General features: G+C 36.0%; 1 protein-coding gene across 11 annotated transcripts in view; it reads right to left on the reverse strand.

The window, feature by feature from the left end:
- YES1 (YES proto-oncogene 1, Src family tyrosine kinase) overlaps positions 1-16,625 on the reverse strand; it is an 80,123-nt gene that overhangs the window by 20,676 nt on the left and 42,822 nt on the right. For 10 of the 11 annotated variants that reach the window (XM_070220781.1, XM_070220780.1, XM_001492336.7 and 7 more), the window contains 7 exons: positions 9,775-10,047; positions 7,496-7,595; positions 4,747-4,845; positions 3,343-3,446; positions 3,102-3,251; positions 1,550-1,705; positions 1,203-1,382 (listed from right to left, as the gene is read on the reverse strand). In XM_070220781.1, the coding sequence (XP_070076882.1) occupies positions 1,203-1,382; positions 1,550-1,705; positions 3,102-3,251; positions 3,343-3,446; positions 4,747-4,845; positions 7,496-7,595; positions 9,775-10,039 (1,054 nt within the window). In that variant the 5' untranslated portion in view covers positions 10,040-10,047. Of the gene's footprint in view, positions 1-1,202; positions 1,383-1,549; positions 1,706-3,101; positions 3,252-3,342; positions 3,447-4,746; positions 4,846-7,495; positions 7,596-9,774; positions 10,048-13,352; positions 13,644-16,625 lie in introns of those variants that run through there. The other variant, XM_070220779.1, reaches the window with a different exon arrangement.

The raw sequence follows: 16,625 nt of genomic DNA on the forward strand, positions 1-16,625 counted from the left end.
TCTGTGATTTTTTATTCTAAATCTCCCATCTAGAAATAATCCTAATCCAGCAATCTGACATCATCGACTTCTACCACGTTCCCTCAATTAATTCTTGAAATCAACATACAAAGCTAAATGGACAATTAACTTTACCTCCATTATATTCTTATGCTATCAGTATCTTGACTTAAACTTCCTTCCCATTGTCCGTCTTCTCCCTCCCCCTTCTAGTTCATCCAGTGTACTCTGAAATGGGATATCTGGCAGCTGTTTGTAGCAGAGATTCCTTCCAAAAAGTGCCACCTGCTTTGGGGCTTTAGGTATGTTTTAGCTATCAACTAATAGGCTATATAACTTCTTAGCTTTTGTTTTCTCAGTTCCTTTGGTGGGGGGGGGGGGGAATTTCTTATAGCAAATGTATAGCTTGTAGTTGGCCCTGTCACCACTAGATGGAACTATATTGTTTGGCCAAGATGGACTACTGAAGAGGGATGACATCATCAGTGGCTTTAACCATGGATTAACGATTAGTGAGAAGTAAAAAAAAAAAAAATGTAGGTAAAATTCAAGATGGGTAAACAGCAGGCCTGTCAGCATATTTGGCGACTTACTGGTTCCTCTTCTAAAGCATCGTTAGCAAAGGGAAAGAGTGAAGAGCAACAACCTTCCCTTCTCTTTATCCTGGCCTTAACCAACTGTGCTACTGAAGACTCCACTTGGGGTCTGGGATTTGGGAGAATGGAAAAACTTCAGTTGACAGTAGTAGAAAAAGAAGTTTCTAGAAGTCCTGACTATGGAGATTATGTTTATATTAAAATGAGGTAACATTAATTTCCTTAACTTTACCTGATTTCTTTGCTTTAGTACTAAAGATGTAGCTTTCTGATTGTATCATTTTACTTCAATTTGTATAAATACTTTTTTTCTTTTTCATGTTCCTAGTTATTCTATTTCCTTTAGTCACACCTACTTTCAAAGTAAATTCAGCCTGCCTAATATTTCTTTTAAACTTTGTAATATCCTTTGGCATAACTGCAGCTAATCATATTCCATTAAACACAGTGTCAGATTTTCTCTTTTCAAATGACTACATAAAAATCTTAAATTAGAAAACACTATATAATAAAAATCTATATGCATAAAAACAGATATTGTTAAAACAGAAGACTTGTTTAAATTTATCAACATGAATACCCTAAGAGATATTAATATACACATACCTTTTGACATAAATTCAGTGACAATGTAAATTGGCTCTTCAGAAACAACAGCATATAGTGGAACAAGTTTATCATGTCTCAATTTTTTCATTATCTGAGCCTCTTGAAGAAAAGCTTCTGGCATCATTGTACCTGGTTTTAGTGTTTTGATTGCTACTTTTGTGGTTCCATTCCATGTTCCTAGAGAAACAACACATTTAACTATTTTAATCTATATTTTAAGGGAATTTAGATCAAACTTCAATGAATAGCAATTACTTTAAATATTTAAACATATTTTATCATAAATTGTGGCATTTTAATCTATGGCTGAACAAGGACAAATAACAAAACTTCAGGCTTCTTACCCATCCATACTTCACCAAAACATCCTTGTCCCAGTTTAACCTCTAGTCGCAAAGATTCTCGAGGGATTTCCCAAGCATCTTTTGCTAGACCTTGAGTCTGGGGTTTCACAGTTGGACACACAGTTGTTAACTTATGGCATAAACCATCAGCATGTTCTAGATAAATGAATAAATTATACTGTAAAATTAATTATTTACAAAAATTAAGGTACAAATAGTGTTATCAATGTTTTTAAAAGTTTAAATTGTAGAAAAAAACAAAACAACGTTCTATCTCTGAGCACAAACACAAAAAGAGGGTTGTATATAAGAAGCAAAACATATTAGAAGTGAAACATTTTGTTAAATATATTTTAAAAGTTGTTATTTATTCAATACATATGTCCCAGTTATTGTGCTAGTTCAGCACTTTATAAATATTTCATATAAATGAGGCTTGGAAAACTTAAGCAACTTTCTCAAGGTCACTCAGTAAGTGATGGAGATGGGATTCAAACCCTAGGTCTGGCTGCCTCCACAGTTTTGCTTTTGATCACTGTGCTTTAATTCTTCCCAAACAGAATGCTATCATTGTTAATTCTAATAACCACTAATGTAAGAGGTATACTAAAAATCAAGGAAAAATTTCTACATTTAGGGGATGGATTTTAAATAAGGGGGACACAAAAACAAGGAAACCCAAATTCATAATGGCTTGACTTGTGAATTCTGCTTATCCAATTTTTCCCATTGTAAGTAAGACAAGTTCCCTCCCATCCTCAGTAAGTAACCACACAAACCAACATTCTAACAAGGGCAGTTACAACTGACGCCACTGCTTGGTAAGATGTTTGATCAATGTCAAGATTGGTGGTTGCCTTGAGGAAACTCAGCTAGCTGTCTTTGAAGAAGAAATTGCCAAGGGAACTTGCCCTCTCCTGGTATTAATCATTTAAAGATTTTCAGATGCATTCATGTATCAAATTGGCAATGAAAAATTTTGACACAGAAGACTCTAGTACTGAATACCTTTCAAAGGTCCTTGAAAGACAAGAATACCTATAGCTGCTATAGGTTAATTTTCCAGGAAAAGAAAAACGCATCTTCAGAACAAATTTCATTGATTTATACTTTAAGAAGTCTTATGTGGTCCAGCCCATGCAGAGGAAGGTAATCCAAAAGGACATCTGATACAGCTTTTTATTTTAAGCGTTTAGTTATATCTATCTAATAAGTATCCCTAAATAAAATATTTGCTTTTATGCTTTTTAAAATTTATTTTCACAATCTATCTTGGTATTTGGCTGTTATAAAATGGAACTCTGATATAAACACTATGCCAGTAAGATATAGACTCAAATGATGATAGTCTGATTTTAGCACATTATCCAAGAACCCAATTCAGGTAATAAGTATTACCTGTTCCTCTTTTTAAAACTAGAATTCAACAGACATCTACTGAGCACATACTGTGCTAATGTATTAGTAGCATGCTAATCCTTAAGAGACATAAAGACATGGATTCTTTCCTCATAAAATAGAACATGAGGAAATATGTGAAACATTCACATACCTGTGTAGTGTTTTACCAGTTTCTGCAGAGTATCAAATTGTGCTCTAGTTGTGATATAGTATCCACCGTTGTCAAGTTTCCTAATTTTGTAATGTTTCACATTGTCTCCCCTTACCTCATCCCAATCACGAATAGAGAGGGAGTAAGCACCTGGGGGGAAAACGAATACTTTTACTGTATCTTTCTCAAAATACTGCCCGAGGAAATTTTTATACTTATATTAACATAACAATATTCATACCTTTAGTAGTTTCACTTTCTCTTACTAAGAAAATACCTCGTTGATTCCCAGGATTCAGCAGTAATCTTTCAGCATCTTTTCTCCCCATTTTGCCAAAATACCATCTGGAAAAAAATGAACAGTGTTCTGAGTTAGAAAGGTGTAAGGGTCAGAAAAATTACACATAAGTATTAATAAGAATGGAGTGGGATAGGGAGGATGACAAAGAATAGCTATAGAATATAGCTTAAAAATATAGTAAAACACAATGAAAGATCTTTATTAAATACATATATTACTGTCAGAATATACTGTCATAGTATTTCCATGGAGTGACTACTCCACATGTTTCTTAAACTCCACCCAGCATTCACAGGAACAGTAAATGGAGAAGGAAAGGCAACAATGACAGACAGAGCCTTTCAGTCAGTGACAGATAGGAATATTAAGACTATATAGTAGGAGGAACAAAAGTGGTTCTCCAGCAAATGAAATCATCTGTATTCAGTAACAAGCAAGTAAACCATATGCAAATTATCAGGAACTCTAAATTAGTGTCGGCTTGATTTAATAGAGTTTTGTGAATAAAAATTACAGTTCTACTGTGAAGGAGTTCACAGAATAGTGGAGAAGAAAGACAAAAGAACAAAACAGAAAGTAATGAGGTGCCAAAGCAGAACAGAGCGTTATGGAGACGAATTCATCATTCACAAAAGCAAACAAACATTAACAGAGCACCTACTATGTGCAAGGCACTGTGTTAAGTGTTGTGATAGGAAAATGAAGTAGCACTTACAGATCCCAGATAAACTTGGATTGACCTAAAAATAGTATGTCACTGAAGGTGACTTTTAACTTTTTAAAAGTTGCAAGAATTGTAAGAAGTCCCACAGACCCTCCACCCAGGTTTCCCAACTGCTAACATTTTGCTGTCATATTTGCTCTCTTTCCCTCTCTCTGTGAGTTTTTCTGAATTGATTAAGAGTAAGTTGCAAACATGCTGAATCATTACCCCTAAATACTTCAGGGTGTCTTCCTAAAAGACAAGGATACTCTCCTACGTAAACACAGAGCAAGCACGTAAGTCAAAAAATTAACCCTGATATACTACTACTGACTGAGGGTAAATTTTTGAAGTGAGAGTCTTCAGATTATAAGAGTTAATATAATTTTTTTAAGTGAAAAAATAAAGGATAGAGACTAGATATAATGCAGTATTAACACAGATTCATTTATAATCCTACTCTAAGTGAATACTATGGCATTAATTATTAATTTTTAAGTAACATCTCCTATTAATATGATACATTAGCTGTATTAAGACTGGTATGTAATTGTGTGTGTGTAAAGTTGTGGCTAAACAGAATGTACATTAAAACATTTTTAAAATCAAAATAATTAATAAAATATGAAGTAGTGCCATACTCTTCTGCTTGAATGGAGTCTGCAGGGGCTACATAATTGCTAGGGATATAGCCATTCTTTCCTGTAGCAATTGATCTTGCTTCCCACCAGTCTCCTTCCCTGTAACACAGAAAACAGCAATTATCACAAGGTAGGCCATTGCTCAAGACGCCATCTACTGCAGTGCTGTCTTCTAGCTAAGCAGACAAGAAGTATTACTGCCATTTTTAATTTCTGCATTCATCTGATCAAGAATTAAATTTAAAGAATAATATTAAAAAACAGGTTACATGAATTAAGGGAATAAAGCTAACATAAAAGCACAATTGCCTATTGCTGCTCCAAACCAAAAAAACCAATCACTTTAATTTTAGTTCTAAGATCTCTTTTTTACATAACTCTTTCAACCTAAGACAATAAACTATACTGAATAAAACAATTCAGAGGTAAATCTTTTAATTTACTCAGTTTCAACTGAATGTTTTCTTTTTTAAAAGCTTTACTGAGATATTTGCATGCCATAAAATTCCCCCATTTAAGATGTACAATTTAGTGGGTTTTAATATATTCACAGAGTTGTGCAACCATTACCACAATCAACTGTATAAGATTTTCAGCATCCCGAAAAGAAAGCCGGTACCCATTAACAGTCACTCCCCACTCCCCCTCCTCTCCCACCCTATCACTGTAAACCACTAAGCTACTTTGCTTCTATGGATATGCCTATTGTGGGCATTTCATAAAAATGGAATCATACGATACGTGGTCTTTTTGACTGGCTTCTTTCACTTAGCATAATTTTTGCAAGGTTCATTTATGTCATAGCATGTGTTAGTAGTTCATTCTTTGTTTTATTGCCAAACACTTTTCTTTTTAACAGTGCATAAAATTATAACATTCCTTTTTAGTCATTTTAGGAAAAAAAATCAGAATGCCCTAGAACTCCTGTAGCCAAAATATTAGCAACAGGCAATAACAATAAAAAATTTAATTCCTGGAATAAAGTATATTTATAAAAATGTTATCCATAAATATCGAAGTAAGATTAAAACCAATTCAAAATACGAGAACTATACGTAGTTTGGAATACATAAGCCTTGACTTTTCCAGAATTAATGTGAAAGGAGAGAATATTATTAGTCTCTAATGAGGAAGATATATATAGATTCCACTAAAGATTAAATGCATGTTTTGCTTTATCAGAAATAAATATGGAAAATATTTTGTCTCAAGTGAAATTTTAAAAATGCTTAAGGTGAATTTGCTGTCTAGAAAATGAAATGGAAAATCCTCTGGTAATTCAAATATTTACAAACTCATATACTTGTAGTTTCCTAGTATATATTAAGTACTTTCATATCCACAAATTGAAAACTTTGCATTTGATCCTGCTAGCCATTCATTGAGTCATTCAAACATTTACTGAATATCTTTTAAGTGACAGACTTTACAATAGGGTGTGCTGGAAACAGAGGTAAAAAGACAGTCCTTACCCTCAAGGAACTCAGACTAGGGCAGGATTTCTCAACCTCAGCACTACTGACACTTTGGGCTGGATAATTCTTTGTTATAGGGGACTTCCTGTGCTTTGTAGGATGTTCAGCAATATCCCTGGCCTCTAGCCACTAGAAGACAGTAGCAGCCTGACTATAACAACCACAAATGTCTCCAGACAAAGGTCCCCTGGGTGACTGTGCCCTAGATTGAGAGCCACTGGTCTAAAAGAATAAGTGATAAATTACAATTCAAAATTGCGATGGCAGCTATGGTTGAGGTTTGCACAGAGTGCTATGTGAGCATGTAACAGAGATACCTAATCTAGCAGGAGGTAGGAACCGGGCCTGGTGGAAGAGGAAGAATGTCAGGAAAGTATTTCTTAAGAAAGGACTTAGTAATATACATTTTGAAGGATGAGTAGGGTTGGCCAGATAAAGGAAAAAACTTGCCACACTCCAGAAAAAAGAAATCATATGTGTGAAGGCATGGAGAGGGTGAGAAATCCCAGTGTAGTCAGAAAATTGCAAGTAATTCACTATGGCTAGGCAGTGGAGAGAGAAGGGGAAGAAGCTCAATGAATGACAACTACTACTACTGCTGTTTTCTTTTATGTTGACGGCTATTGAAGGATTTTAAAGCAGACACGATCATATTTTACGTTATGGAATAATAACCAGTAGCAAATGGGAAGAGGAAGGAAGAAAATATGACTGGAAGCAAACAGACTATAAATACATATTTTGAGAAGTTATAAAGTGGTTGCTATGCCTGCTAATGGAATTATGGGAGCTATTTTCCATAACAAGCATTGAATTTTCTATTTCTATGGTGGGCCGCTAAATGACAAAAAGTCTAAGAGTCATATACGGAAAAAAAACAACTTAATTTGGTCAGCTTGGAACTGCAGAGGTTCCTTACCTAGTCTTTTTCCTTTAAGAGAAAGAGATAAGATGTTTAAATCATCTGATTCTCTTTATAAAGATTTTTTCGTAAGTAATATACTTTCTTGAAAATACTCCCTCAATCTTCATTCTTAAATCTCTACTGTTTATGGCAGAGCCACAGCGGCACAATTTGTAGAAGTAATAACTTCTGGCTACAGCAGTAGTATTATGCCACGTGTCTAAGGAAACCAAATGCCTTGTCCAACCCAGTGGGCAGAGACCCATGCCCGCTCCCCTCATCTCTGAATCCTCAACTAGCTCAGTGGTTTCAGTGTAAAGACTAGGTTTCTGTTGGTATTTCTCCCTCACAAAATATTCACAACACTTACGTATTGTTGATTATTTGAAATCTTTCACCCTTCTTAAATGAAAGGTCTTCTGTAGTTCTAGCTTCATAATCATATAAGGCCACAAATATAGTAACGCCACCTGTTGGAGGAAAAAAAGACCAAGGTAAATTACATGGGTAAATTAACAAAAGAGAAATAAAAAATATTGCCAGCAAACAAGCTTAAGCATAGTGTTTTCCCTAGTCTCCAGAATCTACTTTTAAAAGTTGGAGATTTGGGCAGCTGGAGTTTTCAAGTTAAGAGGATGCTCTCAAGACCTTCCATGAAACTACTGTACTCTACAAAATCTAAAATTCTATAGATTAATTTTGATTCATAGTAGCAATATCTCTGGCTCAAAAAGACGGTCAAAGTTCACATCAATTCTTTGGCAGAAAAAGCATTAATGAGTACTATAAACTACTGGCACTGATCGTTTCAATTTCTTATAAACAATGGGTGAACATTTCCATCCTTAAAATTAATTATCAAGAGTAATAACTAGTGTTTTAGTAGATTATTATATTTATGTATTATATTTAACACAAAGATTAAAACGGCACATTTTTCTTAGAAATTAAATTTTATGGCTGATATGAATTATAAATTCCAAAGATAACTATGTCATATATAGCATTGTGTGCAAATGCTTAAGAGATTAGCACACTTAAACAGCCAAATTATTATCTGCAAACAAAAGAAAAAACAGAACAGATTATCTCATTTATCTGGCTTCTCCCCTGAGTTCCAGTCATATACTACCTACCTGCTTTTCATCTCTACTTCTGCTTTAGCTAACTAAAGTGTGTCTTTAAGTATCAACATTTACTTTAATCATTTTGGATTACCATCTTAACCAAAGATATAATCCTGAAAATAATTTAAACCTTTGCTGATGACTGAGAAATTCCATCATGGTCATCTATTGCTGAAGTATTTAGTTAGGGGGTTGGAATTAAGATTGTATTTTTTTTTTTTTTTTTTAGGAAGATTAGCCCTGAGCTAACATCTGCTGCCAATCCTCCTCTTTTTGCTGAGGAAGACTGGCCCTGAGCTAACATCTGTGCCCTTCTTCCTCTACTTTATATGTGGGACCCCTACCACAGCATGGCTTGCCAAGCAGTGCCATGTCCGCATCTGGGATCCAAACTGGTGAACGCTGGGCCACCCAAGTGGAATGTGCACATTTAACCACTGCGCCACCAGGCCGGCCCCATGTAATTGACTCTTTGATGTCCATAACTGCCCAAAAGAACAGTCGAATAGAATTAGCGTATGATTTCTCTGGCCACTATCATTGGTCTGGAGGGAAGCAGACTGGAGGACAAATTTACAGTCCATGCTAGTAGAAGAGATTCCTCTTTTCCTCCACTGGTTGTTAGCACAGATACACGTTGCTCAATTTGATGCTGGCAGCTGTTTTGCTAAGCCTAAGGATAAACTGGACACTCCAAGGGCTGCAGGAGAGAGATCAAAGAAACGTGAGCCCTTGATGACATCAAGGAACTGCAGTAGCAAGGAATCCTGGAGCTCACCCTACCTCTTTAAGCCAGCTGTGTTTTGTTACCCAAGGGAAAAGCATCCTGATATGGGACCATTCACAAAAGAATCCTCTTTTTTAAAGTTTCTGACTACTTTTTGAGAGCACTTCTGGCTCCCTGACAGGTTGTCAGCTGTCATTTCTTGTTGCTCTCTGAAGGCATATCATAATGTAATAAATGGAGTTCTGGAACAGGACATTAAATCTGGGCTCTCTTGCTTTGTTAGCTGCGACTCTGAAAGAAAAAGTCATTTAAACTCTGAGCCTCAGGATTTTTCTTTTGCTATGGATCTAAGAGAAAAACTGCATCATCATCATGACATTGTCATTTAATCAACATTTATTAAGTAACTACTGTAATACTTTAATAGTGGATACTACTTTACAATCCCAAGAAGTTGTAACATTCTTGAGGAAGGGAGGAGTATACGTTTTTAGTCTTTATATCCCCAGTGCCTGCCACACAGTATGTATTCAATAATTATTTGAAAACTGAATTAATGAAATAATTAATGGTGTAACTCAGTACATAATCACCATGTTAACACCAGATTTCTCAGAACAATATCCATGTATACAATAAGACTTTAATTTTCATGTTAGAGACTTTAATTTTCACATAAACTTATTTTAAAAGTCCCCTAGTAAGTTATTTTTCTTACAGCAAGCAAACGTTATGTATGTAATGCCCAAGGTCACATTCTCAAATCGACAACAGAATTGTCCATTCAAATCTCACCTGTTAAACCAGCAGGATATGAACTTGGCACCACTGAGAATGAGGAAGACGCTCCCCCAAAAGGTGTCACCCCTGAGGATCCTCCAAATGGCGTCACGGAAAGATTGCTAAAATTAACAGATGTTCCCTTTGCTGAAGATGATGGTGCCACTGCAGTGTGTTCTGCTCCATAATGGCTGACACTTGTACTGACAGGTTCTGGAGTGTTTTCCGGTCGGTATTTAATGGCTGGACTTTTGTTCTCTTTACTTTTAATGCAGCCCATTATCAAATCTACAAAGGTGATAAGGCAAATATTTTGAGAAGCAGTTAACAAAAAGGATACTTCAAAAAGATTCAATTGAAAAGTTGACTTTAAATAAGGTATTTTTCTCCACCAAAAAAGTAACATTAACAACACCAAAAAAACCTAGACAGTTAAAAATGAAGTCTCTTCCTGGCTTCTTTCTTACTAGTGGAGTGATTTCACGTATGTTACTTAACTTCTCTGCACCTCAGTTACTTGAAAATGGAGAATGATAATATCACCTACTTCATAAGGTTTTCTATGAGGATCAATTTAAGTTTATTACAAGTTCTAGACAATATCTGGCACATTGTAGGTACTAGTAAATACTGGTTATATTCTTTCTATCTACACCAGTACTGTGTAATAGAAATATAACCTGAGCCACATAGATAATGTTAAATTTTCTAGTAGCCACATTAAAAAATAAAAATAAACAGGTAAAATTAATTTTAATAATATATTTTGGGGCCGGCCCCATGGCCACGTAAAGTTCACATCCTCTGCTTCGGCGGCCCAGGGTTTCACTGGTTCGGAACCTCTGCGGGGACATGGTACCGCTCATCAAGCCATGCTGAGGCAGCATCCCACATGCCACAACTAGAAGGACCCACAACGAAAAATACACAGCTATGTACTGGGGGGCTTTGGGGAGAAAAAGGAAAAATAAAATCTTTAAAAATATATATATATTTTTTATTTAACTCAATACATCTAAAATGTAATTATTTCAACACATCATCAATATAAAAATTTTTAATGAGTTGTTTTATTTATTTTTTTTGTACTAAGCCTTAGAAATGTGATGTGTACGTTAAACTTCCCGTACATCTCAATTTGGACCAGGCACAGTCCAAGTGCACAATAACTGCATGTGCTAGTGGCTATCATATAGGACAGTGTGGCTCTTTATCTTTTCCCTTCCTCATCAACACACACCCTTCAATGCTTGCCAAATTTGACCCCAATTTATCTTTCCAACTTTATCTCCTACTATTTCCTCATACTTATGCACACAAGAAAAATAAATGCCTGTTCTCCCAATACATATGCCCTCTGCCTTCTCATTTTTGTGGAGATTTTTCCTCCTAAAAGGGTCTCTGTTCATAATACTCTCCTCACAGCCCTACCAGGTAAAGTTTATCCATTCACTGATGGTCATCCCAGATGTTACTTTTCCATTCAGGCTTTCCCCATAGTTGGTAAAATACCTTTTACCTTAAAACCTCCAATGCACTTTTGGGGAGATTTCTGTGTGAGACTCTCACCTTCTTCCATTTTCTATCTTGTTTTTCTGCTTACTGGCCTAATTCCCACCCTACCCCCAAAGTACTGGTAATACATTTCTTAAGAGCAAGAGGTACTCATCTCTTACACACTTTACAGCCTGCCAACACGACTTACATAGAGTAGGTTTACCAATATTACAAAATCTGCATTATTTTATTTACTTTCTGCAGAAGCACTAATGGAGGTTTCATTAATTCACTTACTTTTAAAAGGTCATTCTCATTTTACAGTTTTTTCCTTTTTATATGGCATTTAAAAGGAAGTAAGTGAGTGATGAGTGCCTCATAAATTTGCAAGACTGAACATTTACAACCTCAGCTTTATATAAACTTTAAATGTAGCTATAAATATTAAAATAGAAACAGAGTCAGAAATCTCAGAGTTGGGAGGTTTTCACATCACTGTCTTAAATGGGTATATTCTAACAAAATGACAATTAAATACAAACCTCAAAACATGACTGGGATTGGAAATTTAAATATCTACTGAAAACACCATGAGAGAATTATAAGCTAAGTAAAGGCAATTGCTTCTAAAAGTGTTAGAAGTACATAAAGGTAAGTCATTTTTAAAGAATAATGTAGGGGCCGGCCCGGTGGCGCAGCAGTTAAGTGCGCACGTTCTGCTTCGGTGGCCCGGGGTTCGCCAGTTGGATCCTGGGTGTGGACATAGCACCGCTTGACAAAAGCCATGCTGTGGTAGGCGGCCCACATATAAAGTAGAGGAAGATAGGCATGGATGTTAGCTCAGGGCCAGTCTTCCTCAGCAAAAAGAGGAGGACTGGCAGCAGATGTTAGCTCAGGGCTGAGCTTCCTCAAAAAAAAAAGAATGTAAAAGTAGAAAACTTAAAGGAAAAGACTAATAGATATATGATTATTTAACTTCCATATAGGGGGCAGAGGTGGAGACAAAAAGTCATAAATGAAGCTAAAGATATGCAAAATAGGGAAAATATCCTTGTACTTGCTCATGCTTTTACTCACTTTCTCAACACACACATAAATGTACACATATAAAAACTGGTTCACATTCTTTGTTTTTTTTTTTTTTTTTTTTGGAGGAAGATTAGCCCTCAGCTAACTACTGCCAGTCCTCCTCTTTTTGCTGAGGAAGCCTGGCTCTGAGCTAACATCCATGCCCATCTTCCTCTAGTTTATATGTGGGACGCCTACCACAGCATGGCTGCCAAGCAGTGCCATGTCCGCACCCGGGATCCGAACCAGCGAACCCCGGGCCTCCGAGAAGCGGAACGTGCAAACTTAACCGCTGCACCACCGGGCTGGCCCCTGGTTCACATTCTTAATATAGACAACACTTACACAAGGAAAAAAAAAGCCCCTCAGAAAAATAGGAAAGCCTAACAAGAGGCAATTCACAAATGAAACATGAAAGGCCAATTAGCATATGAAGATATGACCAACCTTCCCAGTCTTCTAATAAATGCAAATTTTAAAAGGTACCTTTTTTGCTTATCAGATTGGCAAATGTTGACTCAATACTCAAGTTGAAGGGTGAATTTTAACCAACAATCAATATATATCTACCAAAAACATTAAATTGCAAAACTATTTAAAAATCCATACAAAGAATTTTTTAAATCACCTATACCAAAGTCTAAATATACATATAGTATTTTTGTGAGGAAGACCGGCCCTGAGCTAACATCTGTTGCCAATCTTCCTCTATTTTGTATGTGGGACGCTGCCACACCATGGCTTGACGCGCGGTGTGCAGGTCCGCACCCAGGATCTGAACCCGTGAACCACAGGCCACCAAGTTGGAGTGTGCGAACTTAACCACTACACCACCACGCCAGCCCCTCAAAGTCTAAATATTAAGAAAACATTATTAACAATTATATAAATTAGACCTTGAAAGAACAGCAGTTATATGATAGAGACAAAAATTATAGATGCCAGTAACTTTGCTAATTTATTTTAAATTTGATAACAGGCCAGTAGAAATATGTGAATTCATAAGAGAGGTTACTATAACTACTCACCCACCCCCATTTCCATCCTCAGCTTCCTTAATTCCTCATTTTGACCTTTTTCTTCACCCAAGATCCTTGCTTAGATCTTTTCTCCCTGCAAGACATCACTTCTAATTTAATTCTTCTTCCTTCAAAAGCCACACCTTTTTCCCCCTCACCCTACCAGTTTTCCATTACTACTGTCTTCCAGCTTCTTTTTCTTAATCCAGAGTCTTTGTCCAACAAATCACATCCACCCACTGACCCTTTCCCATGGCTCCAGGAGAGAGCAACATTTCAGTCCAGCTCCCCTAGCGCCCCAGTATCAACACACAGGAGCCATCATTGCTGCCCATCTCCTTCAGAGACATCATTATAAATGCAGGATGAGATTTAAGTTTTTAAGTAAACTTCAGATGCAATATTAGTTAAACAGATTGTTATGGGTTGTCTGAGAAACATAACATCATCTAAAACATTTACTATATGGGAAAGCCTCTTTCAAGTTCCAAGCTACTAACTTACAGATATATATTTATTAACAACACATATTTTTTAGACACTATAAAGGGAGCTGGGGATGGCAAGAAATGGTCCCCTTTCTTTAAAAAAGGCCACAAGTAAGTGTAGGAAACACAGCATTGTAAAATATGAAAAATGCTACAGTGAAAAAAATGCCAGAGTGGAGGTATGTACAAAGCACCATGGGAACACAACAGAAGTTATGAGCTCTGCCTTGAGCGCTTGGGAAAGAAAATTTTGCAAAATTGGTGGCATCTAAGCTAGGTCTTGAAGAGTTGGAGATTTAGGGAAGAGGAAATTGGATATTCCAAGAAGAACGAAAAGTGTGCAGAATGGCTCAGATGCTTGAAAAAGCATGGTGTATTTGGGGCAAGAAAACTTCTCTGTGGCAGGAGTATAAGGGGGTGTTTTTGAGAATGGTAGGATAGATGGCCAGAGGTAAAGGAGAATTTATACAGAAACAGGATTATTTGGTATGTAATAACTTTTAGACTTTATCCAGGGGGTACTGGGGAGTTAAGATTTTTTAAAAGTTGAATAGCAGAAGATATGTGTTTTAGAATAATTATAGGATATGTATGAATTACAGACAGGAAAGAAAGAAATAATAGCGGCAATTAGTCAAGTTATAAAACTACTGCAATGACCCCATGTGAGAAAGGACAAAACCAGGAACACTGTGGGGCCAAAGATGAGGGAAAAAATGAGAGGTATATACTAAGTAGAGTAATCAAGTTTAGACGATCAGTTGGATGTGGGTAGAGGAGATATGAAGAAAAAGGAGTCATTTATTCACTCCCCAGTATTTACTGAACATTTTAAAAGTAGTTACTATATTCGAGTTAAGGGCTGGATGACTCCAAAGTTTCTAGTTTGAACTGAGTGGAAAGTAATGCCATAAGTGGGGCAGAGAAGAGAAACAGGTTTTTCTGGACCCATGTGTTCAGTTTCAGATGTTAGTTCTAGGTGCCTGTGGGGCATCATGTTGAGAAGTTTAACAGGGATTAATAATAAGTCCGCTCAGAAAAGGCAGAAACCAGAGAAAGATTACACAAAAATATTTTCACAGTTTAACCACACCTTTTAGAGATAATACTCACGCAAGGTACAGATTTGGAGGGCTGTGAAGAATTAATACAATGTTGCAGGACAGCTACACATAAGGGATAGACAGGTAAAGAAATTAGGAAGCAGCAACTAGAGTTGAGAGCACTTCCATAACTAAATACTTATTTTTATATATAATTTAAAATATAAAAATAAATATTTGTTCTATAAATAAAAACATGGTTGGAAAAGACAATCATCGACTTCAGGATGGTGGATGGGTTGGGGAAGAGTTTCAACTATATCTGTGACTTTTTTTTTTCTTAAAAGAAATATGACACAAACAGAAAAATGTTAATATGTTAAATATGGGCACTAGATATAATTCTTTTTGCTTATTTGAAGTATTTTATAATTTAATACATTTTTAATAAGAAGTAGAATAGTATAGTGGGAATAACGAGACGGACTTTCAGGAAGAAAATGGCTAACAATGCTCAAGACCAAAATGAAGTCAAGTGACATTTAAACTGATTTTAAAAGGCTAGCTGATTAGTAATCAGGAGCTCAATGATGACTTTAGCAAGAGCATTTCTCAGCATCACAAAAATAAAAGCTAGATTGCAGAAAAGGGAATAATAAATTAATGACTAGACCATGAAAATATGGAGAATTTTTGGAATACAACATTTTCATAAATTGGGAACATACACTTTTTATCAAGACATTTTCTATCATTTCTTTGACTGGTTCACTGATTCTCTCCTTCAGTCTTAGTGTAATCTAATACAGCAGACACTCAGTTACTCAAAAGCCATTCTCCCTTGCTTTGATAAAAGAACTGGAAATGGCACTGCTTGGCAAGCCATGCTGTGGTAGGCATCCCACATATAACGTGGAGGAAGATGGGCACGGATGTTAGCTCAGGGCCAGTCTTCCTCAGCAAAAAAAGGAAAATTGGCAGCAGTTAGCTCAGGGCTAATCTTCCTCAAAAAAAAAAATAAAAAGAACCCTAATTTTGTTTACCCTCCTCCCATTTGCCAAGTCTTTATCTGTCCAGCCTGAGGTAGTAAATAATGACTGATAATAAGCCATTCATATGGTCTTATTCCTTTTGTCAATTAACTGTGTGTAAGCCAAGAGCATGGGCTTCTAGGAAGTTTCCTCACTTATAAAAAAGGAATATAAGACAAAAATATTCCATTTTCCTTCTCTACATGCTATCCATCTCTGTTGCCTAAAGCCAGACTATAAAGCACTCATCTGAAGGGACACCAACATACTGAGAAAGGTAGGGCAGAAAGATGAAAGGAACCTGGGTCTTTGACGATGTTGCTCTGGTATTAATTATATAATCCTGTAACAACTCTAAAACACACTTTAGCTCCAGAAATCTTATATATAAAGCAACAAATATCTACTGTATAAGCCAGTTTTAGTTCAGGTCTCTGTTATTTGCAGCCGAAAGGATTTTAAATAATAAACTACTCAAATCACACAACAATGTTTAATATATTAAACCCATTTTCAGCATATCAGGATTCAATAGCTTAACAAAAATAGATCCAAAATTTCCCCCAAAGTCTTTACGGAAATCTGAGAAATCCTTAAAATCGTAAAACTCATAGCCTATAAAGGTAAAATCAAAATTTTAAGCAAACTATTTCATACTGATATTTGGTTGAGCATAATGTACATGAACATCTGTTGAAAAGCAAGGCTTTAACTCTTAAC

This window comes from Equus caballus, chromosome 8, assembly GCF_041296265.1.
Source record: "Equus caballus isolate H_3958 breed thoroughbred chromosome 8, TB-T2T, whole genome shotgun sequence".
NCBI classification, from domain to species: Eukaryota; Metazoa; Chordata; class Mammalia; order Perissodactyla; family Equidae; genus Equus; species Equus caballus.